The 26,530-nt window shown below is 33.4% G+C and overlaps 1 protein-coding gene across 11 annotated transcripts in view; it reads left to right on the top strand.

Moving 5' to 3' along the window:
• The window catches only part of ZNF280D (zinc finger protein 280D), a 93,471-nt gene that overhangs the window by 39,243 nt on the left and 27,698 nt on the right, over window positions 1-26,530 (top strand). For 8 of the 11 annotated variants that reach the window (XR_005067605.1, XR_005067606.1, XM_037053955.1 and 5 more), the window contains exons 10-17: window positions 518-618; window positions 1,636-1,782; window positions 7,458-7,592; window positions 9,430-9,737; window positions 10,436-10,576; window positions 16,779-16,841; window positions 20,879-20,997; window positions 21,145-21,181. Coding sequence is in view for 9 of the 11 variants with exons in the window: in XM_037053955.1 (XP_036909850.1) it covers window positions 518-618; window positions 1,636-1,782; window positions 7,458-7,592; window positions 9,430-9,737; window positions 10,436-10,576; window positions 16,779-16,841; window positions 20,879-20,997; window positions 21,145-21,181 (1,051 nt within the window). In the remaining 2 variants the exon portion in view is untranslated. Of the gene's footprint in view, window positions 1-517; window positions 619-1,635; window positions 1,783-7,457; window positions 7,593-9,429; window positions 9,738-10,435; window positions 10,577-16,778; window positions 16,842-20,878; window positions 20,998-21,144; window positions 21,182-21,303; window positions 21,744-21,769; window positions 22,749-26,530 lie in introns of those variants that run through there. The other 3 variants (XM_037053962.1, XM_037053963.1, XM_037053960.1) reach the window with 3 other exon arrangements.

Here is a 26,530-nt window from a genome sequence, read left to right as displayed (position 1 = left end):
ATTAGGAGCCTCAGATCATAGTTTTCAAATGTGAAATCACTGTGCATTATCTAAACTTGAGTAAGAAAAGTAACTGTGATGGTAGTTAAAAAGCATAGATTTTTGGAGCTAGACCACTTGGATTCAAATTACAGCTCTGCTTCTTAATACAGCTGTGTGATCTCAGGCAAGTTACTTAATATTTGAATAATGGAGATCTATGCTTCTTAATGTTGTTGTGGGAACTGAGTTAATGTAAGTGCTTAGAACATAGTTAACTGTAAAACTAACTGTTCACCATCACCACCAATTCTAGTGTTGTTACCGGTCTTTGTTTATAGATGCATAAAATGAGTTTTATATATAAAATTTTGCCTCAAGAGCATACTTTATTTAAAAAATTTAAAAATTAAAAAAATTGAAGTATAATTGACATATAACATTAGATTAGTTTCAGGTGTACAACATGATGATTCAATGTCTGTGTGTGTATATATATCTAGAAATGATGTAATGTCTTTCTCCTAAACACTTTTAGCCATTTGCAAAATCTGTGAATTATCATTTGAAACAGAGCATATTCTCTTACAACATATGAAGGACAATCATAAACCCGGTGAGATGCCATATATTTGCCAGGTATATATACATTTTATCGTGTACTTAGTGTTTTTTGTTTTCTTTCTTTTCTGTTATTTTGGTTATAAGATTTAAACGTATTAGGTCAAAAATCAGCAAGTTTTTTTCTGTAAAGGAGCAGAGAGTAAATGTTTAGGCTTTGAGGGTCATTATAGTCTCTGTTGAAATAAATCAACTCTGTCATTATAACAAATTCAGCCACATACGATTCATAAGTAAATTAATGAATTCGACTGTGTTCCAGTAAAGACTTATTTATGGACACTGAAATTTGAATTTCATATAATTTTCATGTGTCACGAAATATATTTTTTATTTTTCTAACCATTTAGATAAAATTGGTTACTAAAATTAAAATTCCTCTTATAAATAATTTATTAGTAAAAAGTCCTGTGATGTAATTCATACATTGTATGTGGAGTCAGTGGATAGCTGGAATTGGCTGATAAGCCATTGTTTGCCCACTCCTATACCGGACAAAGAAAAGCCCTGTGGGAAAAAGACAAACATATGTATGGATTTATCTTACCATATAGGGAAGAATATAGGTATACAAGGAAATACGAAATGATTTTAGATACAGAGGGCCCTACCAAATGCTTTGAGACTAGTATTTTTCCAGAATTTGAAGGAATAGAAAAGCAAGGTAAAAATAAATTGCCATTGCTGTAGCCTGGAGACCATTTATAATCTAAAGGAGGATGCTGTTTTATACAGCAGAAAAACTTTGTAGGACAAGAGGTGTCAGAGAATGAAGATTCAAGTGAGGATAGGAGATGATAGATCTAATAAGAAGAAGGGAATCTAGTTATATTTTGGGAAGTATTTCTAAACTTTGAAAGATAACTTTTCTGTCTCAAAGATTATCTTCCAGTGCTTACATTATGAGATTCTTGGTTGTATAGGCATCAGAGCTGAATTAGTAGTACATAATGTTCTAAACAAATAATTTATTATTACTTTGTAATTGCATATCATAAATTTTTTAGTTAAACTAAACTTTCTTTTTATCTGTAGGTTTGCAATTATAGATCATCATCATTTTCTGATGTGGAAACTCATTTTAGAGCATCCCATGAAAACACTAAGAACTTGCTATGTCCATTTTGCCTCAAAGTTATTAAAATTGCAACACCCTATATGCATCACTATATGAAACATCAGGTGAGATTACCAGTTCTTATTTGTTCGCGTTGTTTCAGCAAAATGATAGACTCTTACTTAGAGAAACATTGGTTAGATTTGTTCTATAATGGAAGCAACATTGTTCCAAATGACACTATCAATATGCAGTTTGTGCTGATTTATAATATTTGTGAAGCTTCCACTTTGCCTTGCTTTTTTTCTGGTGATGTGTGGCTCATAAACGAAAATTCTGAAAGAAAGCTAGAAATAGGAAACCTGGGGGTTGAAGGAAAAAAGGGAAGGTGAGTGGAATGTCCAGAGGATCAGATATTTCAGGGTCTAAGAATAAGTGTGGGGTTTTGAAGATAGATTAACAGGAGTAAGGGAAAAGATGAATTTTAACTGAGAAGACTGAGGATTTAAAATCTGTTTTCCTCTTTCTCTTAGTACTTAATTCTACTTTCTATCTCCCTCATTATGAGAAGACATGTTATCATCATTGATGTGGTAAAGGAAACAGTAATAATGCTTATTGTTAAATATATGAACACTGCCCAAGAACTATATTTAGGTCATAACTTGTTTTGTGGATGACTTCTGTCAATTCTGCTATGTAATTTTTGGGACCTAGCATTAGTGCTTATATCCTTCTCTTGAATTCTTATTTTTTGCTCATTGGTTCTTTCCTGGAGCAATTAAAACATCAATTGTTTGGCCTGAAATCCTTGAGGCAACACTGAATCTGTTCTTTAGTGCTTGAAAGAGCACCAGTGCCTTTGCCAAACCCAGAAGTCAATGTATTTACTGAATCTCATCATGTAACCAAGTTTTGACACCTCACTAATCAGCTCATTACATTTTTTATTATTGATTAAATTGGCATGCCAGTTTATTCAGCATCAGTTGCTCAATTTGCTTTCAGTTTCAGTGATTAGATAATAATAAAATTGGCCTGTGTTTTTCAATTGGGAAAGATCATAAAAGTAGAATTTCCAAATGAACTTAGAATCATGTAAGTTGTGACTGGGATGCTACCCATCTTTGAAATGTTTTGTCAGGGTCTTTCTGTTCTAGAGTTCCTTAACAGTGTTCCATTAGGTGTTAACAGATGTTTCCCCCCCAAATTGTTACTGGTAAATAAATTTGGTAAATGCCTAGATTTATAAAATTAAACAGTTTTGTCTCCTTTTTTAATTACAGGACTCCTCAGAGCTTTTAATGTGCTAGTATGTTACAACTCTTCAGTAAGGGATGTAATTATGTATTATTCTCCAAACTTATTTGCCCACTGAATCTTTTATTTACAGAATACCTATTGACCTTTCTTGAAGAACAGAGTTTGGGAAATACTATTCTTGGTATCTATATTTCAGCTTTGGCCTTTAATTTGGAAAAGGAAATGAGATATAAGACACTTAGTTCTATTTCGTTACAGGGCTTTTCACGTAACTTTTCCATAGCTTTACTAAGCTTCAGAGTAAGATGCGAATGTGGGAAGAATGATAATTATGAAAGAAATGTGTGGGCCCACTATGTGGGCTATGTGATTTATAATAAGTTTTTATACTCTAAGAAGATTGGATGCCCAATTTTTTTTTATTCGTTTGGAGTACTTATCTGGTAGATAGCCAACGGTAGAGAAGGGACAATCTGTTAATATGAAGGATCATCAGACATCCTTAAGGTAACTACAGTTTATATAACTATTTACAAAGGACTGGACAAACATTAGCTGAGCAGGGTTATAAGCTTGTAATTGAGGGAACACATTATTAGTGTGATATTAGACAGAATTGTTGACACTGTGGCTCATTTTATTGTCATAGAAGATTTGGGTTGTAACTTTTCTTTAAGAGCTTCTATTATTAAGTCTTGGGTGGTTTTAGAAATAACCTAGTTTGTATGACTTTTTTAAGATAGTGAAAGTGATTTTGGATGTGTTCAATATGCTCATTATGTCTTTAATAAAAACAAGCAGTTAAGATGTATAATCATGTTTGGCAGCAATAGGTACTTTTCATGCATTATCTTGTTTAATTCTTAGAATCACCCTATGTACATTATCATTTCCTTACAGATAAGGAAACAAAGTTTTAAAGAAAATGCCTTGCCCAAGGTCACATTACCTAATAAAAAGCAGAGTTAAAATTTGACTCAGAGTCTAGCCTCTTGTTGCTCTGCCACAGAGTCAGATTTTACATTTGGTATTAAGACTATAGGGCAGAAATTATATAGAATCAGAATTACCTCTATGTCTGAGTTCATCATAGACACTTATTTATCCACCCTTGGAATAATCACTGTTTCTTTTTTTTTGAACATCACATTATTAAAATGTGTACTGTATCTTTATCAGCTGTAGCACATTGAATTGCATACATACACGAGATTTAAGACTTTTCTCCAACTAAGGGAATAATAGATTAATGTATTCTATCTCAGGATTCTGGACAAATGTTCACTGAATGGAATGTCAGACATTTTGAATTCATTAAATTATATCTGCTGCTCAGATATAATCTAAGCCTCTCCTCATTTGTTTGAATTCTTCTTCATTTTTTTCTGTTTGCTTGTTTCTTTCTTCCTTCTGGTTCACCCTATTGATTTGAGTCCCAGTTTTCTTCCCATCACTATTGGTTCCCTATGCATTTTTCTTCATTTCACTTAGCATAGCCTTCATTTTTCATCTAATTTGTGACTAAATTCAACCAAATTTGTGAGCATTCTGATCACCAGTGCTTTGAACTGTACATCTGATAGGTTGGCTGTCTCTTGGTTGCTTAATTGTATTTCTGGAGCTTTGAGCTTCCTTTTCGGCCATTTTTTTGTCTTGTCACACCTGTTATGTAGTGAGAGGCAGAGCCTTAGATGTTCACCAGGGTGGGTCAACCCAGTTGCTGGGTTGTGACACTGTATGTGGGGGCAGGGTCCAAGAGGGTACAGTGCCGCTTGCTCCGCTCTCTGTTGGACCTCAGTCCCTTCTGCCACTTCCCCCTAGCAAACTGGGCCTTTCTGGTGCTGATTCCTGGGTGGGTGGGCTTGTGTGTGTTCTAGGACCCTGTGGGTCTTTCCAGTGAATTCTCCTGTGAGACTAGGAGTCTCTCCCTGCACCTCAACCCCCACAGGTATTTTCAATCAGTGTTTTGAGGCTTTTATTTCCCAGCTCTGGGACCCTGGGTTGTGCTGTCTGTCTCGCTCCTCAGGTATCTGCACGTGAATGTGGGACTGCCGCCTGATCAGCCAGCCGCCTTACACATGGTGCCCTGCTTCTCAATCACCACCTCGCTGGGTCTGCCCATTGCCACCTTGTGCCCTGGATCTGCCAACCGCTGCCTGTGCACCCAGGCACTGCCCACTGCTGTCTTGCATGCCCAGTGTGCCTTGCGGGCCCGGTGTCACTGTTTCCTGTGCCTCAACCCCTCTCTGCTCTGCTGCCTGACTCCGCCCTGCTTACTGGTCTGGATGAATGTGTCTATTTTGGCTCCTTGGTTGTCTGACTTACATACAGTTCAATTTTCTGTCAGTTCTGGTTGTTATTTTGTTTCTAAATTTTTGTTGTCCTTATTTTTGTTGTGTGAGGAAGCACAGTGTGTCTACCTACACCTCCATCTTGGCCGAAAGTCTCTGCCAACAGGTTTTGTTAATGGGTTTGGTTTAGGGTGTGAGAGAAAGTGCCCAAGTTTTTGTCCTATGAATGGAGTTTTGATAACACTGCCTGTCATATGGGGAAGACTGAGGAAAGAACAAATTTGGGGGACAGGGATATAGGGAGGAAATCTAGAATTCAGCTTTGTTTATGATGATTTGAGATGTTTATTAGACATCACGTAGTGATGTCAAGTAAGCAGTTGGATGATGGTATTAAAGCTGTGAAACTGGATTAGGTAACCTACAGAGAGACAAAAGATTTCTGGGAACTGGATTCTAGAGAACTTTCTTTCTGGTATGTTGTCTTAGTATCTGTTGCATGGCCAAGTTTTCTCTTTTACCTCCTCTTCCTTGAGCCAAATAAGTGAATTTCCTTAAGTTGTCTGTACCTATTGTATATATAATCCAATGTACCATACTTTTAAAATAGTCTTAATATGCAGTTTGAATAATAATACAAACACATTCTACCGTTACTCGTACGTTGCTTTGAACTTTTTAAAGAACTTATGAAATGCTTACTGTGTACCAGTAATCGTGCTAGGTACTTCTTGGTATATTACCTAATTTGAATTTTATAAATGATTAATTAACCCTGGCTGGTGTGGCTCAATGGATTGAGCACAGTCCTGTGAACCAAACAACCGTGGTTCAATTCCCAGTCAGGGCACGTGCCTGGGTTGTGGGCCAGTTCCCAGCAGGGGACTCACAAGAGGCAACCACACATTGGTGTTTGTCTCTCCTTCCTTTCCCCTCTAAAGATAAATAAATAAAATCTTTTTAAAAATGATTAATTATATTTAAATGGTAATAGTGATTTATCTGGCAGATTGCAACTTCAGAGAAAACATTCTTTTGTATTTTGTTTATTTATATGTATGTATACATATACATATATAATTTTATATACATATATACACAATTTTTAAATTAATGAGAGCTATAGGCAAAGATTATAGCTGATATTATGTAGTAGAAAGAACACTAGATTGGGAATCTGGCAGTGTTACTAGCTTGCTATGGGGAAATGATTTAGATTTCGGGGGGGGGGTTGTGTTTCCTATCTATGGAATAACAACAGGATTGGGTTTGAGGAGGGACTCAATCAAGGTTCTCAATCAGTAAGTACGTTGGGAATCATTGTTTTGATTTATCCCTCTGTATTCACACTGTCCAGTGTAGTAGCCATTAACCATGTGTGACTTTAAAATTAAATAAATTAAAAATTCAGTTCCTTTACTGGCTAGTGTGGCTCAGTGGGTTGAGCACCACTGAGCACCACTAGAGGGTTGCTGGTTCAATTCCCAGGGCACATGCCTGGGTTGCAGGTCAGGTCCCCAGTTAGGGGTATGTGAGAGGCAACCACACATTGATATTTCTCTTCTGCTCTTCCTTCCTTGTGCTCTGTCTGAAAATAAATAAATAAAATCCTTTAAAAAATTCAGTTCCTCAGGTATACTTGACACATTTCAGGTACTCAGTAACCACCTATGGCTAATGGCTACTACATTGGAAAGTGTGGCTGTAGAACATTTTCATGGGTGCAGAAAGTTTTATTAGACAGCACTGCTTTATATAACCATTTTTTCTTTCTTTTTTTTAATATAACCATTTTTAGAACAACTTTCTTTGAAATGTCTCGTTAGATATTTGAATCTCCTTTACCAAGTTTAAACCAATTGGTGAGAGCAAAATTAAAAAGAATTTACTTTTTTCTATGATGAAAACATGTAGCATAGCTTATTTTCACAGTATTGTCTGTCTAAATATTTGAAAATTATAATTAAAGGGGCTTTCATACCACTATTAAGAGAACTTTGATTAGAACCTATTGCTACAACTTTTATGTTCAATTTCTGTATAGTAGCAGACATTTTTGAAACCCAAATACTAGTGCAAAAGTGCTTTAAAAAAAGAAATAATAGTTTGCTGGTATTTAAGATGTGAGATATAAAGTACTATTTTAAGAATTGTTTAGGTAGCATTAAAATTAAGCCAGAGCAGTTTTAGGACACAGGATTTGTGGTTGTAGAAATGATTTTTCCTTTTTACTGTTTTCTAAACAGAAAAAAGGAATACATCGTTGTACAAAATGCAGACTGCAATTTTTGACATGCAAAGAGAAAATGGATCACAAGACTCAGCATCATCGAACATTTATAAAACCTAAACAGCTAGAAGGATTACCTCCTGGAACAAAAGTGAGTTCAGATATGTTGCATTTTAACATTTGGTATGATAATAGAAATTATCTTCTGTCTGATTTTATCTCCTGAATATAATACTTTAAAACATGATTTCTGATTTTTATTAAGACAGTAATTTCAAGTTTTATCATTCTTATATTTAGAAAAAATCTAACCTTTTTTTTTTTAGTTGGCAATTTGTGCTATGCTGAAATGGTGCTCCTTTGTAAAGAGTGCAACTAGATATTGTGTTCCCTGGACGAATAGGTTGTGTCAATATTATATAACCTGTTTTGAGGTGTTCTTGACAGTGTCTATATCAAGTTTATGTGCTAAGCTATTTGAAATCAGGAATCATGACTTATTTTTCTGTCCTCAGCATCTGGTGTAGTGTTTTGAATGCCATAGCTTCTTAGGTACTTATTGAAGTTGTTATTGCTGAGTCTACTCTCAGAGAAATGAGTTCTGCTGCTGGATAGCATTTGTGTATTAAGTGAGCAAACACATGTCTGACTACATAGTGATGATTGTAATTTACCCTCTGTTTTTTCTGACTTCTTTATATACAGTCAGCTCTTGAATATTTGTTCCAGTGGAGGGAAACAGAGGCATGGATAATCCAAAGTGAAATAATCCCCAAAACATTTATATTTGGCTTTGGGTACTTACCTTTGAATGTGGGTATGTCTGTTATTTGAATTAACTAAACAATATAAAGCAGTGCTCTGAAGACCTTAGAGCAAGAGAAGCTATCCAGCATCCTTCCCTGCAACCCATTCATTCCATGCTGAGACTAGACATGCGTAACACGAATGTAAGCAGTGCAGCCCTCTCTCATATTTTCCTTTATTAATTATAATAGCAATACTATTAATAATAATGATACTAAATGTTCTTATGGCACCTTAGAATTAGGCCTTCAGTGTACTTTTTCTTAGGTTTTATTATTTCATTCATACAGCAATCTGGTGAGTCAGACAAGGCAGATAGTGTCTCACACTATAGATAAAGAAGCTTAGAGAGTATAACTTACTTATTCTAGGCCACATGGCTAGGAACAAGTAGTATGAGATGTAACCTCAAGTCTTTTGATTCCTATTCCAGTGCTTTTTTGTATGATACCAAAACATGTTTTATAGGACTTCCTGTAGGTTGTTTCTAATATACATGGGAAGAGAATAGTTATATGATCAACAAGAAATGGTGGTAGCCATTTGTGTTTTCCGTTGTCAACCAATTAATGTAATTTTGAATACTAAACCATAAACTTTATATTAATTCTCTTTAAGGAAATTCTAAATATTATAAATTGTACATGAAGTACATTGATGTAATCTCTCCCATAACCTTTGTAAATATAAATTCTGCCAAATGAATTACCTGGAAAGAGGTCACATTTACTGTGGGTAATGCAGGGCAAAGGGTAATGTAGGCCTTTCTAGAGTTACCCAAAAGAGTTACTTTTTGGGTTTGAGATCTAAATTTTCACCTCTGTGTGATATTTTTTAGTTATATCAGGACATAGAAATAGCTATGGAATGTGCTCTTTAATATTCATGCAGTTCCTAACTATCCATTAATAATAACATATAACTGATTTTAATACAAATATATATTACAAGTAAGTAAATATCACATTTAATTTTATTTAAACACTTAAAAGAAATGGAATACTTATCCAGTTACTTACTCTTTTTAGAATACTTGATATCAATTTTTATATTTTAATATTTAATGTTTAATATATTTATACTTTTCAGAATAGTTGATATTTAATTTTTTGTCAGACAGTGATATTTTGATACTAATGCAAGGATTAATTTTCTAAAGTAAATATTATCTTTATTTTTAGGTTACTATTCGAGCTTCAGTTGGACCTCTTCAGTCAGGATCTTCACCTACACCTTCCATTAGTGCAAACACTTCTACCCTGCAGGTCTCGCCTCCAAGGACAAAAAGTGTAACTGCTAAAAATCCCACAAAATCTAACACAAGTAAACTTAATACAACTAAATCTAATGCAAGTAAACCTAACTCAAGTAAGCCTAATGGAAGTAAATCTAAATTCAAATCAAAAATCTCTAATATGCAAAAAAAACAAAGCACTTTGGCTAGTAGCAATAGAAAAAGTAAAGTCAATACAGCTTTGAGGAACTTAAGGTAATCTTTTATTCCTGATATATAATACTAATATAATCTTAAATATAAGAACTAAACCTTTATTTAATATAAGTATATTTTATTATACTACTATTTCATACATTTATATGCTATCATGATAAATGCCAGTCAATAAAAGTATTTTTTTTACTACTGCTGTTGAACACTACTTAACTACCATATTTTTCCTATAATATTCATGTATTACACTGGTGTTATTATATGTTGTGCTTATTATATCTTACAGCATTTGAATTGATTAATTTTATTCCAGGGATGAGCATTAATTATCATGAGATTGTTTATACTTAATCTAGCTGTTGTTTCATAGCAAATTTTTTAAAAGATTTTTCAGTTTATTTTTAGAGAGAGGGGAAGAGAGGAAGAGAGGGAGGAAGAGAAACATCAATGTGTGGTTGCCTCTCACACACCCCCTATGGGACACCTGGCCTGCAACCCAGGCATGTGACCTGCCTGGGAAATCGAACCAGCGATTTTTTGGTTCACAGGCCTGCACTCAGCCCATTGATCCACACCAGCCAGGGCTGTTCATAGCAAATTTTAAAGTTACAAGTCTGTATTTACATGTTAATTTAAACAACATGACTTTAACAGAACTTTAATAAGGCTTTCCTTTATTATTTTTGTATTAAATAAAACAAAAATTTTATCATTTTCTTTTTTTTTATCTCCATAAGGTATCGTCGGGGAGTTCACAAGTGCATTGAGTGTTGTTCTGAAATAAAAGATTTTGCAAACCACTTTCCTACATATGTCCACTGTAGTTTCTGCAGATATAACACTAGCTGTAGCAAAGCCTATGTAAATCATATGATGAGGTAAGATGAGTTAAACATTTGTAATTATCAATTGAATTATAATTCAGCAAGTTTGGTTTTTCAAAACAGTTATCCTATTAGAAGTCATTTTTTTTCTCAAGGAACTAAAAACATTTAGCAATAGAGAATTTCTAGGATAATGCTGGTTACTATTTTCCAGCAGAGTGACTCATACAATTACTGTAACTAGAATTATAAGAGCATTTAGACTAAAGAAATTAGAATAGGTGTGTTAGGGAAATAGATTTCCTATGGGAATTATTTTTCCTAGGAAATTTTCAAAACTGGTTACTTTTAAAAATAAGAATTTAAATGCTTCAAAGATATTTACCAAACAAATACATGCAGTCTCATGAGTGTTACTCTCTTCAAAGCAGTCACTTTGAGAGACACTGGGATTTTCAGTGGTGCTAGGAACTTATTTCGAGTCTTTTTCTCCCTCTCTTTTACCATCTATCAAGCTATTTATCCTTGCATTTAGTCACTAAAATGAGAGACTATTCTTGTTAAAATGCCATTGTTGAAATGTCTTTCATTAATTCACTCAGCTTAGATTATATGAGGGCCTGGGATGGATTCTGTGCCCAGAGAGCCTTCACAGCCCACTTTACTTTCATTGGTACCTGATTAGTAGAAACATCTTTCAGGGTGGATTTCCAATTTTAAAAAATAAATACTAAAAATATCATTTATGTATAAACTGGGTTGATTATTCAAAGTGAGACAGTTTCATTAGTTTTAAAGTTAGAATTAAAGTTTAATAAAAATGATTTTCACATGGCCTTTTTGTTACCTTCTGGTCATTATCAGCTACTCTTTTCAAGGATTCTCCCACTTTTTTATGTATTATTATTTTTTTAATTTAAATTATTTTATTGTTGTTCAATTACAGTTGTTCTTATTTTCTCCTCACCCCCTCCACATTCACCTCCCTCCCTTGCTCCTACTCTCCCCCCTTGCTTTTGTCCATGTGTCCTTTATAGTAGTTCCTAAAAATGCTTCTCCCACCTTTCTTAATGGGTTCAGTACCTCTCCCACAGTTTTCCCACCTTGATTTAGCCTAACTTATGGTACCCTGACTTCTTTGATGCCTGTATTTCACATTAACTTTTAAGTTATTGTACCCCCTTTCTTACCGTGTACCATTTTCATCTTATCATATACACTGTTTCTTTCTTTTGAATTCCTACTTCCTATCACTTTCAGGGCTTCGACTCCTTTCTGAAGTCCAGCAGTGCTTGTCTACCTTTATAGTCAACCTCACCCTCAGGGTCATCTGTTTGGATTGCTCCTTTGTTGTTGTTGTTATAGAATCTGTCACCTTTAGTCATGGTCACTGGGCACAAAGGCCAAGGTAAGACTTGAATGTCTTCCTCTTCCAGACTTTATGCTCAGCTCTTAGACTTCCAAAACGGTACTTGATTCAATCAGCTCTCACTTTAACTTTGTGATCTTTAACTTTAATTGGGTCATACCTCTTTATGTACTAAACCTTCTTTAGTATGCTAAAGGTTTTATTGTATTTTAATGTTAGTTCTTAATGTGGTCTACAAATTATTCAGTAGGAGGTCATCCTTTTAATCAATCTTTTCAACATCAGTATTTTTCCTGTTACCTTCATCTAGACAGTGATCTCAGAAGTCAATGATGCTCCACTCGAATAAAGTTAACTCTGTCTCTTATCTTCTCTAGTTCTTCCACAAACTTAATTCAGTTAACTTGGTACTTCATCTCTCCTCTCAACCAGGTTTCTTTTGCTTACAAACATTTTAAGGCATTTTTTTAAGATGAAGGAGATTTGTCCCTACTACCTACTTTATTTCTTGTCCTTCTCTTACCGTCTTACTTTTGTCAAAAGTTTGTTACTAGCTTATTTGTGATTTAGTTCTTTATCCATAAATTTGAGTGTCATCCTCACCTGCCAACAAACCCCTACCGCTTTAAAGATTATCTGTCAAGTACTTATGTACCACATTTATTCATTTTTTTAAATTCCTACTACTCCATTACTTCAGAGTTTTGATATTGTTGTCACTTACTTTTGAAACTATTCTCCTCAGCTTCTGTTGAACTATTGCTACAATTTTTCTTCCTTTTTGAATGCTCCTCTGTTTCATTGCCTTTTTTTTCCTTCAAAATTTCTTGCCTCTTTACATTTTCTTTGCTGGTAACTTAACCTCAAAAGGTACACTTTTACCTTTCAGAGAGAGAGAGAGATTTGTTGTTCCACTTATCTAGACATTCATTGGTTGATTCTTGTATGTGCCCTGACTTGGGATCAAACCTGCCACCTTGGCGTATTGGGACAACATTCTAACCAACCTGGCTACCTGGCCACGGCACCATTTATTTATTAATTACCTTTATGATTTGGGCAAGGTACTTGACTCCTAGTTTTCTTTTTTGAAAAGAAAGTTACTGTGCTTATTACAGAAAATTTTAAATTAAAGTGACTAATAATATGATTTGCACTTAGGAGGCATTCAAGTAATTATATCTATTATTTTTTTCTAAGTTGTCAATATTGGATATTTTGGATAAAGTCCTTGCCTTTGATTTTCACAATTTAGTAGGAAAGATATATATACCTAGCTTAATGTTATAAACAAATGACCATGAGAGCACAGAGGAGGTTAAAATGAATTCTTTAAAAAAGAAATAAGGGAAGGTGTCCTATAAATAATATTTTATTTAGGTTTAGAAGGGTGACTTTTAAAATTTCCAAGGAAAAAATGTTATAATTATTCCTATAAAATAAGTAAGAGTGCTGAATTTTTAAAGATATGCTTGAGTTTACTATATATTTTATGTAGATTTGTTGGCTCTAAATAGTAATAATTAGAAGGGCAGTTGGCTAATTGTGATAGCATCCTAGCTGGTCTCCTTCTGTATGTCCCACCTACCCGCCTTCTTCTAGTCTTTCTTACGTTGTTTGAGTAGGCATATTTGGTCAGATCACTTTTTTTGGCCTAACATCCTTTGCTGTCCTAAATTTAATAGGATGAGGTTCAAATTTTCTAAGAACGTAAGACCCTTTAATATCTAATTTCTAACTACTTTTTCAGCCCCTTTAACTCTTATTTTCTTGAAAATTCCTCTTTTGACCTCTTTGCAGCAAGGCAGTAGGGGGCTTCTTAACTGAAATGAACTAATTGATAGCTTGCTGCTTCTGTACCTGAAAGTACAGAACTTTTTATGTGTCACTATTGGTGTTTAGCTTGTGATAATTATTTATGAATATGTATTCACTCATTTAACAAAAATTTATTAGGCATTTATTTTGTGCCAGCTTCTGTTTGACTCCTTCCATCTCCAGACCGAAGTCTGAACTCTAAAGCAGACAGTTTGCCTTCTTTCCTATTGTATTGGGTTGGCTAAAAAGTTAATTTAGTTTTTTCATAAACTAAAAGGCATATTTTTCATTTTCACCAGTAAGTGTACTGATTGGGATATTTTAAGTATGTTTGCTATCTCCCATGTGGTACAATGTTGATTATTCTCAATTAATGTCTGGATTTGATTGCTGTCAACTTCAACTGGTCTACCCGACCATGCAGCATTGACCAGTGAGGTCTCCAGTACGAAACTTCGCACACCATTTTTGACACATTTCATCAGTCACAGCACCTTCTCTATACACTTGCACAGTTTTTTTTTTTTTGCATTTCAGTTGCATGTTTACCTTTCTTGAAATAATAAAGCATAATATGCAAAAAAATTTCTTTCATCTTTAATATTAAAATGGCTACACAAAAATTCACCTATTTTGATAAGATTTTTGTTCATCAGTTATCACAATAAACTCTTACAGAATTGTTTCAAATGACGTTAAAGACAAAGTGCTAATAGAGCCATCTTACAGAAAAAAACAAATGAACTTTTTGGCAACCCAATATCATTAACCTCTAGTCTAGTGTCTTTAAATATAGTAGGTATACCATCTACACTGTTGGATTCTAGGAAGTTTTTCCTTTCTTATTTCTTTGGAAGTAAAATTGTTACACTGAATAAAAGCATTATTAAAATACAAAGGGAGTTTTTTCCCTGTAGTCTTATTGAGGTATAATTTATACACAATAAAATTTACCAGTCTTTAGGGAAGAGCTTAATGAGTTTGGATAATTACATAGTCATATAACCAGGTGGAGAATTTTTAAAACCTAGATTTTAATATTATGTTTTCACTATATTGTAATAAAAATCCAAACCTTTTCCTTCTTTAAATTTATTCCTATATTGTTAACTTCATGTAGAGCTATTTGGAAGAAGGGTAGTTTTTATTTGTTAGCAAGAGATTCATTCCTAAAATACAGAAAACCATAAGTGTGCAATTTGTGTGTAAATACAAATAAAGAAGCAGTATAAGTTTTTTTATCCTCACCTGAGGATATGTTTATTGATTTTAGATAGGGAGTGGGGGAAAGAGAAACATGAGTCGGTTGACTCCTATATGTGCCTCAACCAGGGCTGGAACCACAACTTAGGCACATGTCCTATCAGAGAATGGAACCTACAGCCTTTTGGTATATGGGATGACATTTCAACCAACTCAACCACCTGGCCAGGGCTAAGTCTTTTTTAATAGATAGGGAACTCAGTTAAAACTGGATTCAGACGATTGAAATTTTAAAAGCACCAATGTTTTAATAAGGTACAAGTTATAGACAGAAATGGAAGGCATCATAAAGGACTTTTCTTCTATTATCTTACTAAATAGATAAATGAACCAAACAGTCTGAGTTTAAGAAAAGAAATAGGGTGTTTTTTTTTAAAAATAACTTACTTTGGTTCACATTCTTTGGCAGTCAGATAAAATTTGGGACTCACTCCTCTGAGGAAATGCAGTTGTATACATAAATTTTTGCATATAATTTCAGTGTTTACCAACCCCGTGATGTTTTCTTCTAAAAATACTATTTAATTATTTTTGTGGCAACATCTTGAATTTATAAGCTCTTGAGTGGAAGTTATCCCTTGATTGAAGAAATGACTATTAGAAATTTTATGAGCATATTTTCTGGGGATTATACTCAGTCAGTCATTTCTTTTCTCACACATACATGCTGTACTGGTGATAGTTACCTTATATCTGAGAGTGACCTGGTTAGTTGGCTACTCCAGGGCTGAGGGTGTGCTTTATGCAATCTAGGGTTACTGCTTCTCAAATTTTAGCTTGCATAAGAATTACTGAAAAAGCTTGTTAAAAGACATTTCTGGGCCCTACTGCCAGGGATTAATTCAGTAGGATTGAGGGAGGACACAAGATTTTGCTTTTCTAAATGAGCTCCCAGCATTTAAAATGCTAATTTTAAATCTATGGGTCCACTTATATATTGTGTTAGACTAATGCTGTCTTTGTAGTATAGGGAATCTTCCTTACCAGATTTAAAAGGCTATATAAAAGCTACAGCTGGTTACTAAGCTGTATTAGTGGTTCTGCTTTATTTTTTTTAATTACCTCTATTACTAATTGCAAAGAACTCTCTAAGTGTTTGATTTTATAGATGGTAAACAGTGGCATTTAGCTTGAGTGCTATTTACTTCTAAAAATCATTGAGATTCTCTCTCTCTTCCCCCACATGAGCATGTTAAGATTGAAAAATGATTTAAAAAACATTGATTGTTCTTTTTTTATATCCTCACTGGAGGATATGTTTTTATTGATTTTGGAGCGAGAGGAAATGAGAGAGAACATCAATCAGTTGACACCTGATTGATGCACTCTCAGTATGCACTCCCAACGAGGGATCCAACCTGCAACCTAGGGATGGGCCCTGACTGAGAATCAAACCCGCAACCTATTTGGTATACGGGATGATACTCCAACTGAGCCATCCTGCCAGGGCGTAATGATTATTCTTGATAATTGTTCATATTATAGCAAAAATATTAGCAAAAAATTAAAATTGTTTTCAACTCTTAATGGATACTAAATTAACTTGTGCTTTATTTTTCTAATAAAACTATTTCCTTTTATGCAACAATGAGATTACATATGCTTAGGCAAATTGTGTCATTAGAAAATAAATAGGTAAAATAGAATGTAAAATAAAATATTGAATTGCACAGGGAAGACAGACATTTAATTTGTATCATGACCTTTTAATCAAAACTAGAAATTTCAGTTTGGACTGGAAATACAGCTATAAATTAGTGTGACTATTGTAGAATAAAATTAATAGAGTCTGTTTTGTCTCTCCAGCTTTCACAGTAACCGTCCAAGTAAAAGGTTTTGTATTTTTAAGAAGCATTCAGAAAATCTCAGGTAATTAATTGATTTTTTAAGTCTTTCTGTTGAAAAATGGTATGACTTAAATTTTTAAATATATTATCCTTAATGAGATATAGTCCATATACCATGCAGTTCACACACTTAAATAATACAGTTGGTAGTTTTTAGTATATCACTTAGTTGTGCAGGCACCACCACAGTTAAAATTAGTACATTTTCATCAGTCCAAAAAGAAGCTTGTACCCATTTGGTCATCCCCATTTCCTTCCCACTCCCCCATCCCTAAGTAACAACTAATCTTCTGTTTGTCTGTATAGATCTGCCCATTCTGGACATTTCATATAAATAGAATTATATGTGATCCTTTGTGATTGGCTTCATCTGTTTAGTATGTTTTCCACATCATCTGTGTTGTAGCATATATCAGTGCTTCATTTTTTCTTGCTAAATAATATTCCATTGTATGGCTATACCATAGTTTTTTTATCCATTAGGTTATTTTAATTTTGAGGCCATTATAAATAATGCTTCTATGAACATTTCTGTACAAGTTTTTTGTCCAAGCATGTCTTATATGTTAACTGTGTTGAGCCTATGAAAATCTTCCAGGCTGTTTTACGAAGTACCTCAACTATTTTACATTTTTACTGGCAGTTCCAGTTTCTCCACATCTTTGCCTACATTTGTTATCATCTCTTTTTGATTATAGCTACCCTAGTAGGTGTGAAGTGGTAACTCATTGTGGTTTGTTATAACTTTATAACCTTATATTGGGATGTCCAATTTGGAAATCTAAGTGATTGCTACTGGTTATTACATATTGATAGTTTAATTCATTGTATCCTTAGATTACTGGTATGACTGGCCTGTATTCTCTTGCTAAATTTGTTTCATTGGTACAAAGTGATGTCAGTATGAAGTCATCATGCATTTAGGTTGTAAAATGAGAACAAAAATTTTAAATTGTATCCTTTCCCCTGTACTTTGTCTCCTTTTCATTTGCTTAATTTTTCTCTAGACCATCTTTCCTCATCTGATATACTGTATACTTTACTTTTTTGTTTATTTTCTGTGTCCTCTTACTAGAATATATGTGGCATGGATTTTTGTCTACATCAAACATTGCACTTAGTAAATATTTGTTGAATAAATTAAAGTATGTGTTGAAAATCAGTTATGTGGATGATAGGTCCCATCTATGATGTTGGACCAGTAAGTCACAGGAAAATAAAATTTGATTGAATTTAGAAAGTATTTTAGGGATAATTTTAAAACATTTACTGAATTTGGTGACATGGAGTAAACTATTAGATGTTGCCTATATTAAAAAGTTTTATAAGAATTAAAAGAGTTTTGCATTCAAAAAATAAGATTTTAGTTTGACTTTTTTTGGAGGAGTGATTTTATCTCACGGTTGTCAAACTTAACTGTGTTCTGTTTTAAAGTGAGTTACATTTTAAAATCTGAGGTTTTTCTCAACTTGAATACATATTAAGTTAAAAATTGGTCAGTTCTATGAATGGAATATAGCATACTTACAATTGTATAGAGCAGTAGTTCTTGTAATTACTCCTTTATTGAAAAGGATTATTCATGATTTAGCTCTGTATTATGCAACTGTCATGTACATAGTATACAACTCCTGTAGAGAGGAAAGTGGTGAAGTCTTAGAACCAATCTTCAGGTAATGTGCACTTTATTTTGTGGGAGATATAGATGAAGTTAAATAACTTCCTTGATAATGCAAGGAAGATTTTAATAAGTGCAATGGGAGTTATTTATTTCAAAGGGAGAGATTACTTGGAATAATCCAGATAGGTGTTATACTTGGCTTTAAAGCATGAATATTGATTGATAGAGGAGACACAACAACTTCTCTCAGCAACTTTCAAGTTGGAAGAAATAGCATGAATAAAGGTACAGAAATGAAAAAATGAAAGGCATACAGATGGAATAGCTAGTAGTAAATGAGTGGAGCGTGGAGTTTATATAGTAAATTTGAAGTCTGGGGCAATAGTTTTGAGCTTAGAGATAAAAATAATAAGGCTAAGAAATTTAGACTTAATTTGGAGAACAAATTAAGGAGAACCTTTGATATTTTATATAAAATCAGGTGATACAGAAGGAAGGTTGAATTGAAGGTATCCTCCTTCTCACCTTCAACAGTAGTGCGAGTTACAGGTGCATGAATTTCAAAAGTATATTTATGCTTTGTTAAATTGACAGTAACAGCCATAGCATTACATGATTATTTTTAACCTAAGGAAAAACAATGTATTAGCAGTATTTTAAAGAATCTCATGGACCCATAAAAGCAGGAGGTACAGCCAGAACAAACAAGGGAAACAGGAAGCCATTAGTTACTGACATGGCTTCTCTCTAGTCTAACCTGCTAAAGCGAGATGATCTTGTCTTTATTATTTTCTCTGGACTTGGGTTCCATTCTCCTTTCTCTGTGCCCACCAGCATTCTCTATTAATGATCCAAATATAGTATTCCAGCCTTCTACATTTTTCTAGATCAAAAAATTTTATTATAAATCCCAGTTACAAATCCCAGTTTAGAAAAGGCTTGATTTGGGCATTCTACCCCTGTCCAATTAACTATATCCAGTAGAACAGGCCTTTAGCTCCTACTTACCATTGAGACCACTTTTGAGTGTCTGTGAGGGCGGTTTGTTAATGGACAAGACTATGTAGTTAATCATTAAAGTTAAGTATTTAAACTTAACTTTACTTAAATTTTTTAGTTTAACTTAAAAGTATTCCATTTAGAAATCAAATACATTTTAATCACTTTTGGGAGGGTCTTTAATGTTTGATAAAGTTTAAGTTGAACAGACCAAGGTTTTTAAACAGTCTTCTTTGCAATTCAGTTTCCTTTAAACAACTTAACATCATTTTTACATTTAACATGTATATTTTTCTTTTAAACAGTACTTCACGTGCTTTACGCAACAAGTTCCCAAGTTTTTGACTCTTACAAATACAATAAATTAAACAAATAATGGCTTTCTAAGTTTTCTGAAATATTTACATACTATTGCAAGTTTAATATTTTAAAATATCTTTCAACTAAAAATCAAAGTTTTAAATACATTTTTAATGAGAATCTTAAGGCCAATGTTACATACTATAATATGCCATTTATGTTTAAGTATTTCAAATAGCAAATGCTGCATAGTTTGATATAATGAGTATAAAAACTATTCCTAAATGCAAAATAAAAGAATCGTTTCCTAGGCTTTTTGAAAAATTATAATCATTACATATTTCATTTAAGAACTACAGCATTTGGTGTTTGGTTAGGAAACAAATAGTTCAGGCCCCAGCAAGTAGACCCATATACAATGCAGGAATGTTGAGGAACTCAAGTGTTGGACTTCAGTAGTGAATTAACTACTTTAATTCATTCACTGTTAAATGAGAATAATACTACCTGGGGTAGTTATGAGAATCAAACAAAATAATAGAAAACTTTTAACACATAGTACATAATCAATGACAGCTACATCATGATCTATATATCTAAAGCCTTAATATTTCTGTTGTAATTTTTTCTCACCTAAATAAAACATTAGATGCAAGCTTTGTTAGAGCACAGACTGTATTTTATTTTTTATTTATGTTCACAGTATAGTACAATACTAGCATAGTGTGTATAAGGATAGTCTTAGTAAATATATATTGAGTGAGTGAATACAATCCCTGTACATTGCAGATGGGCAGATGCACAGGTGGACTGTGACTATTTCAAGTGACACAAGTTGTTAGTGGAAACAACACTGGGCTGTAGGTCTCTTGACTCCCAACTTTTAGCAAATGGTCTGAGAAGTAAAAGTTGCTAAAATAAAGAATAGTTTCTGTAAATAAATGTTAGCATAATTTGAATATGGCTATGTCATTTTCTAGAGAATCAATTTTATTATACCAAGTTTATATAACAAAAATAGGATTGGCAGTTTGACACAGAAAGCAAATTATAGGAAAATAATTATTGAACTTACATGGATTTTTATAAAAGATAAAAAACCCTTTTTCTTTTATACTATTTGCTTTTTTTTTTAATAGGGGCATTACTCTAGTGTGCCTTAATTGTGATTTCCTAGCTGATGTTTCTGGCTTAGATAATATGGCTACGCACTTGAGTCAGCATGAAACTCATACTTGCCAAGTTGTAGTAGAGAAAGGTACGTGTATATATAATTGTGTTACTTTGGTTTTTGATATTTATTTCAGTATTTTTGGTCATTCACAATATGGGTTCTTTATGAAATCATTATTCTTATCATATTTCATATACCGTTTTAAATATAAAACTTTTTTTCTAATTTCAGTTTCTGTTTGTATCTCAACTTCTGCACATCTTTCTGAGTAAGTTTAATTTTTATTCAGTGCATTTTACTTTGATGGACTTTAGGACTATTGCATTTTGAAATGTATCATTAATAGAAATGAAAAAATATTAAAGTATTTTGTTTTGTTTTTTTTTAAAGCTGCTTGTTGAAATAGGTTCCTGCTCTATGGAGCTCGTGACCTGGTGCAAGACAAGTTGGAATTTCCTAAGTTCAAAGTTCTGAGATGTTTTCTTACACAAAGGCAGTTAAGCAGCCAAGTTCATGACACTAGCTCTCATTATTCAGCTTTTTTCAGCTTCAGATGGGACTAGATTCTTATTCCACCTTATCTTTGTGTCAGGTTGACATATCTTAACATATGTTGTTTTCTCCAGTTGGCTCTTTCCAAAATAACTTTTGTTGCTATAGTCATTTCTTACTTTGCTTAAAATAATTTGTTTTTCACTGCTCTACTTGCCTTTAGAATAATACATTCCAAATGATATGGCTGTTTGTCTTTTTTCTGTTTTGTCTGCTTTCTTAATTTCTTATAAGTGTTTAGGCCCAATGATTGTCTTTTTCTTCATTTGCTGTCTGTCATTGTGCTATTTTTCTTATTTTTCAGATGCAGAAGCAGCCCAGAGGTTTCAAAAAATGTCCAGGGTACACCTGGACAGTGTCCCCCTTCGATGGACACAAGTGATGCCTGTTCCCTCTTTCCAAGGAATGTGAATAATTTCACAGTGGGACCTGCTCTAGGTTGTGGTCTCAAGAAATCAGATCTTGGGGAGACTGCCATATGTCATGGCTGGCCTCCCATAAGGTTGATGCTAATTTAGTCAGAGATGGTCTGTCTCAAAGCCCACCAAATTGAGCACAAATTTCCACTGGGGACTTTGGCTCTTGATCTTAAGCTTATGGGTCACTTCTGGCCAAGAAAAGCCCTTCAAATCAATGCTTCAACATCCAAGTTGAAATTTAGTCATTTTGGCTGCTGCCATTTAATCTTCCCCTAGTGTGAATGTAGTCCAAGGAATATAAAAGCTCTAGTTGTTAGAAAAACATGGTTATTTTCATGTCCTTGGAACAACAGGTCTCTACAATCATGTTCCAAAATTGCAGTTACTTTTACCATCATTTAAAATATATTACACAATTCTAACTCTACAGTTTTTCAACAATACTGGTTCTCAGATTTTTTATTTTTAATAAATTAACTTTGATTATTTTATGTTCTCCAAGTTTACTGATTTTATGATGTCTGTTTTTATATTATTTTATATCCTTTAACACTGTTTAGTGTTTGCTTTGTTTTGTTAAGAATTCCAAGAGATTTCCTATAGTTCTCTACAGATTCTCTATAGTAACCTACTTAGAACTTTTTAATTTGGCTGTTGTTTAGACCATTAGACATTGTATCCTCTGTTTTACTTTGGGATTATTATTATTAACACTATTTTAATAATCGTGAGTTCTAAGATGTAAAGGTTAACAAAACCTCTAGCAGATCATAAAACAAGTTTTAAAGGTACATATTTCTGTGGTTAACACATAAAATCTACTTAGTCATTAATGTAGTTCTTTTGGATAAAGGTAACATTAAAGAAATACGGGAGCCAGTAATGTATTTATTTCTTTCATATATATGTTTTTCACATATACATGAATATTTTTTTAATTGACATTTTAAAATTTTAGTTACATTGCAATTAAATCCACTGAACAGTTTTGAAGTTATTTTTTCTTTTAAAATTGTATTGTTTCAGTATCTCAGGAATGATTTATTAATAAGTAATTTCATATGAATTCTATATATTTTATTACATAAACAAGTCATTGCTTTGTTTTGGGAAGCCTTATTATTTGACCTGCTGATTAACAATTATATCTACTTAGAGCATCTTCTATTTTTCCCTTCAGCACAATTGGAAGGTTGCTATTTATACTGTCCCAATTTCTTGAATTTTCAAGACAGGCAAAACACTTTTTGTAATCTTAGTTGCCATAAGGATAGACAGATTCTGAAAGTAATTGCTCAGTAGTGTTTTTTACTCTAAAAATAGAACTATTTTTTCCTTGAAATAGATTCAAAGTCAATTTGGATGACTTTATGAAAGGTGTTCCTTGCAATTAATTACCAAGAAATTTTAATCTATTAGTTTTTTTTTTTACCAGATAGCCACTCTTGGTATACTTCCTTTCAGTATTTTCTGTGAAAAGTTTAAATAGTTTTAATATACAATTTTCTCTCTCTCTTTTTAACTTAACATTATCACTTGAGCATTTATTCTTAACAGTAAACAATTTGGTAATATCTTTTTTTAAAGTTGTGTGTTATTACATATCCCAGTTGTAGACCATTTAGCTTATTTTCTATTTTTCAAAATTATAGGTTATGCTGAAGTAAACATTATTTTATGTGTGTCTTTGCTGGCTTACCTATTTTTATAGGAAAGAATTTTAGAAATAGAATAACTAATTCTAAAGGATCTACTACTCTTAATACATTCCTTGAGTTTTCATTTTGATTTTTAAAACTGTTTGGATGTAAGTTCATAAAAGAGCTCTAGAAAATCAAATTGCCATAAGAATTTCCAGTTTTGAAATGTTTGAGACCTAGACTGTTTTAACATTTGGTTAAGCAAACACAGAAATCTTTTTATTTTTTGCTGAAATATTTTAAGTATTTTATTGTTTATGCTAATACAATTGTCCAACATTTCTCCCCTTCATCCCTCCCTCCACCCAACCTACCCTCCACTTCCATAGTCAGTTCCCACACCGTTGTTCATGTTTGTGGGTCTTTCATATTATGTTCTTGTAAAAAACATTCACAGGTATTTGGAGAATAAAGGGCTATTTTGTCTGTAACTTACTCCCAAATGGCTCAAAAAATAATAGTAAATAGACGCATATAGATATGAAGAAAGAAAGAATGATTAAGTAAATGTGGGAAAATGTTAACAATTAGGAAACATGGGTGAAGGGGATATAGGAGTTCTTAGTACTATTCTTGTAGCTTTTCTATAAATTTGAAATTATTTCAAAAAATTATAAAAAGGAGATTAACCCATACATTTTAAACTTCCAAATTAATTTCTACTGTAAACTAATGATTTTCAAAAACTCCAAAAGTAGCTTATAGGTGGATGGAGATATACTATATCTGTCTCTAGGAAAACTTTGTCATTCAACTTCTTTCCATGCAATTTTAAAAAATATTTTAAATTTTTGCCCAGAAGCATCTTTCCATTGTTAAAATAAGTTCCTTTTTTACTTAAAGATATTTGTTTTACCTTGGTTATAGTTCAGAAATAGGATAAACTACATTTTTCACATAACAGTATAGGAGTACTGCTTTGTGTTTTTCCATAGGACATTATTTTATAGTATGATGAAGCTCATTGTCTTGTTTAGACTTAAAGTTCTGTCACCCATAACTTTTTAAAAAATTGGTTTAAATGAAACATTTAAGATGCTTAGTATAAAACTTGCTTATTATAGACAGTTGGTGGAATTTTAATTTGGTGCTAATGAGTTTTAGCTTGAGTCTGATCTGATCCAGTTATTCTAAATAGTTTACTTACTTGATCAGAAATTGTTATTTTGTGCATGTGTGCTTTTGGTTACCCCCGAATAAAAAGTGAGATTGGGTCAGTTTGAGTTTATCACCATTCTTAGAAAAAGTGACTCCTAAACCACAGAGACATGGATTCTTGCCCTATTTTGTCACATTTTGGTAAAACACCTCACCTCTTTGGGCCTTGCTTATTTATTCAGGACTGTTTCGTGATCATCTACTTTGTGCCTGGCTCTGTTGTAGGTGCTAGAGAAATGGACTAAACTCTCTGTCCTCATGGGACTTATGTTTTAGTGGAAAGGTAAATAATAAAAAGTAATTAAAAGTATAATTATTCAGTGGTGGGCAATACTGTGGAGAAAATGAAGCTAAGGAAGGGGGATAGAAATACAGATTGAGCATTTGTATGCTGCTATTTAAAATTTGGTGGTCAGGGAAGGCCTTACTGAGATGAAATTTGGGTAATGACCTGGAGGAGGAACTGCAAAGAGACTTGGTTTGGCTGACGTTGATTGAACAAGAGGGAAACTAGTAGGAGCTGGGGCCTGCCTGCAAAGTAATGTGGGCCATGTAGGATCTTATAGATCATTTTAAGGCATTTGGGTTTTAATATGAGATAAGAAACCATTAGAGCACTTTGAATAGAGGAGTGTTTTATACCTCAGTAAAACCCACAAAAATCAACAATAAAATCAACAAAACCTTAAATACAGAAAAGTGTGTTTATATTACTATTCTAGCTGCAGTGTTGAGAATCAACTGTAGAAGAACAAGGGCAGAATCAAGGAGATACCACATTTTTCAGACTATAAGACTCACTCCCCTGCCCAATTTAGAGGAAGATGGGGCTGCCTCTTATAGTCCGAATGTAGCTTACCTGGCTTGCTGTGGGGGCCGGGGGCCGGCCTATGTTATTTATGTTATTAAATATTTTACCACATTTTTTGCTTCAAAAAATTTTCCCCAATTTTCCTCCTCTAAAACGTAGGTGCATCTAGTGGTCCGGTGTGTTTTACAGTCTGAAAAATTTGGTAGTTAGGGACACTGTTAAATAATCCAAGTAGGAGATGGTGGGTTCTTAAGCTAAGCTGCTAGTACTGTGGACTATACGAGGTTTGATTTTGAACATATTTTGAATTTGTTGACGATTTGGATGTGAAGTGTGAGAGAAAGTAGTGAGAATGATCCCACAGTTATTGGTCTGAGCAACTGGAAAGATGGCATTGATATTAACCAAGATAGGAAAGACTTGGTAGGAGTAGATTAGGGAGCGAAGATGAGGACTTAGATTTTGCAACAAGTTTTAGTTTGAGATACCTATTAAAAATTCAAGTGAAGATGTCATTGTCATTAACCTCTATGAGTTTAGGGGAGTGTTCTGGGCTGTAAATATCATTTAAAATTTTAAATTGTCACTGGAATGAATGTGGATAAAGCTGAAATTTGAATAAGGTCTGCGTTCTGAATCACTGTCAATATCCTGGTTATGATACTGTACTATAATTTTGTAAGATGTTATTGGGGGAACTGGATAAAGGTACATAAAATCTCTATATTTTTTACAGCTGCATATGCATATACAATTTTCCCCAAATTAAAAGAAATTCAGTTAAAAAAAACACTCATGGTATTGTATGAGATCACCAAGGTATATAGTAGAGAAAGAGCGCAAGATGTACAGACTGAGCTCTGGTAGACCTGACAATACGAGGTTAGGGAGATGAAGAATTAGCAAAGGAAACAGATAAAGAGTGGTTAATGTTATGGGAGGAAACCCAAGGGAGTGGTAGTGTCCTTGGAGCCTTA

This window comes from Sturnira hondurensis, unplaced genomic scaffold (genome assembly GCF_014824575.4).
Source record: "Sturnira hondurensis isolate 20B ecotype Veracruz unplaced genomic scaffold, ASM1482457v3 Scaffold0008196, whole genome shotgun sequence".
NCBI lineage: Eukaryota > Metazoa > Chordata > Mammalia > Chiroptera > Phyllostomidae > Sturnira > Sturnira hondurensis.
The sequence above is the reverse complement of the archived record's forward strand: the minus strand, read 5'-3'. Positions and strand labels throughout refer to the sequence as shown.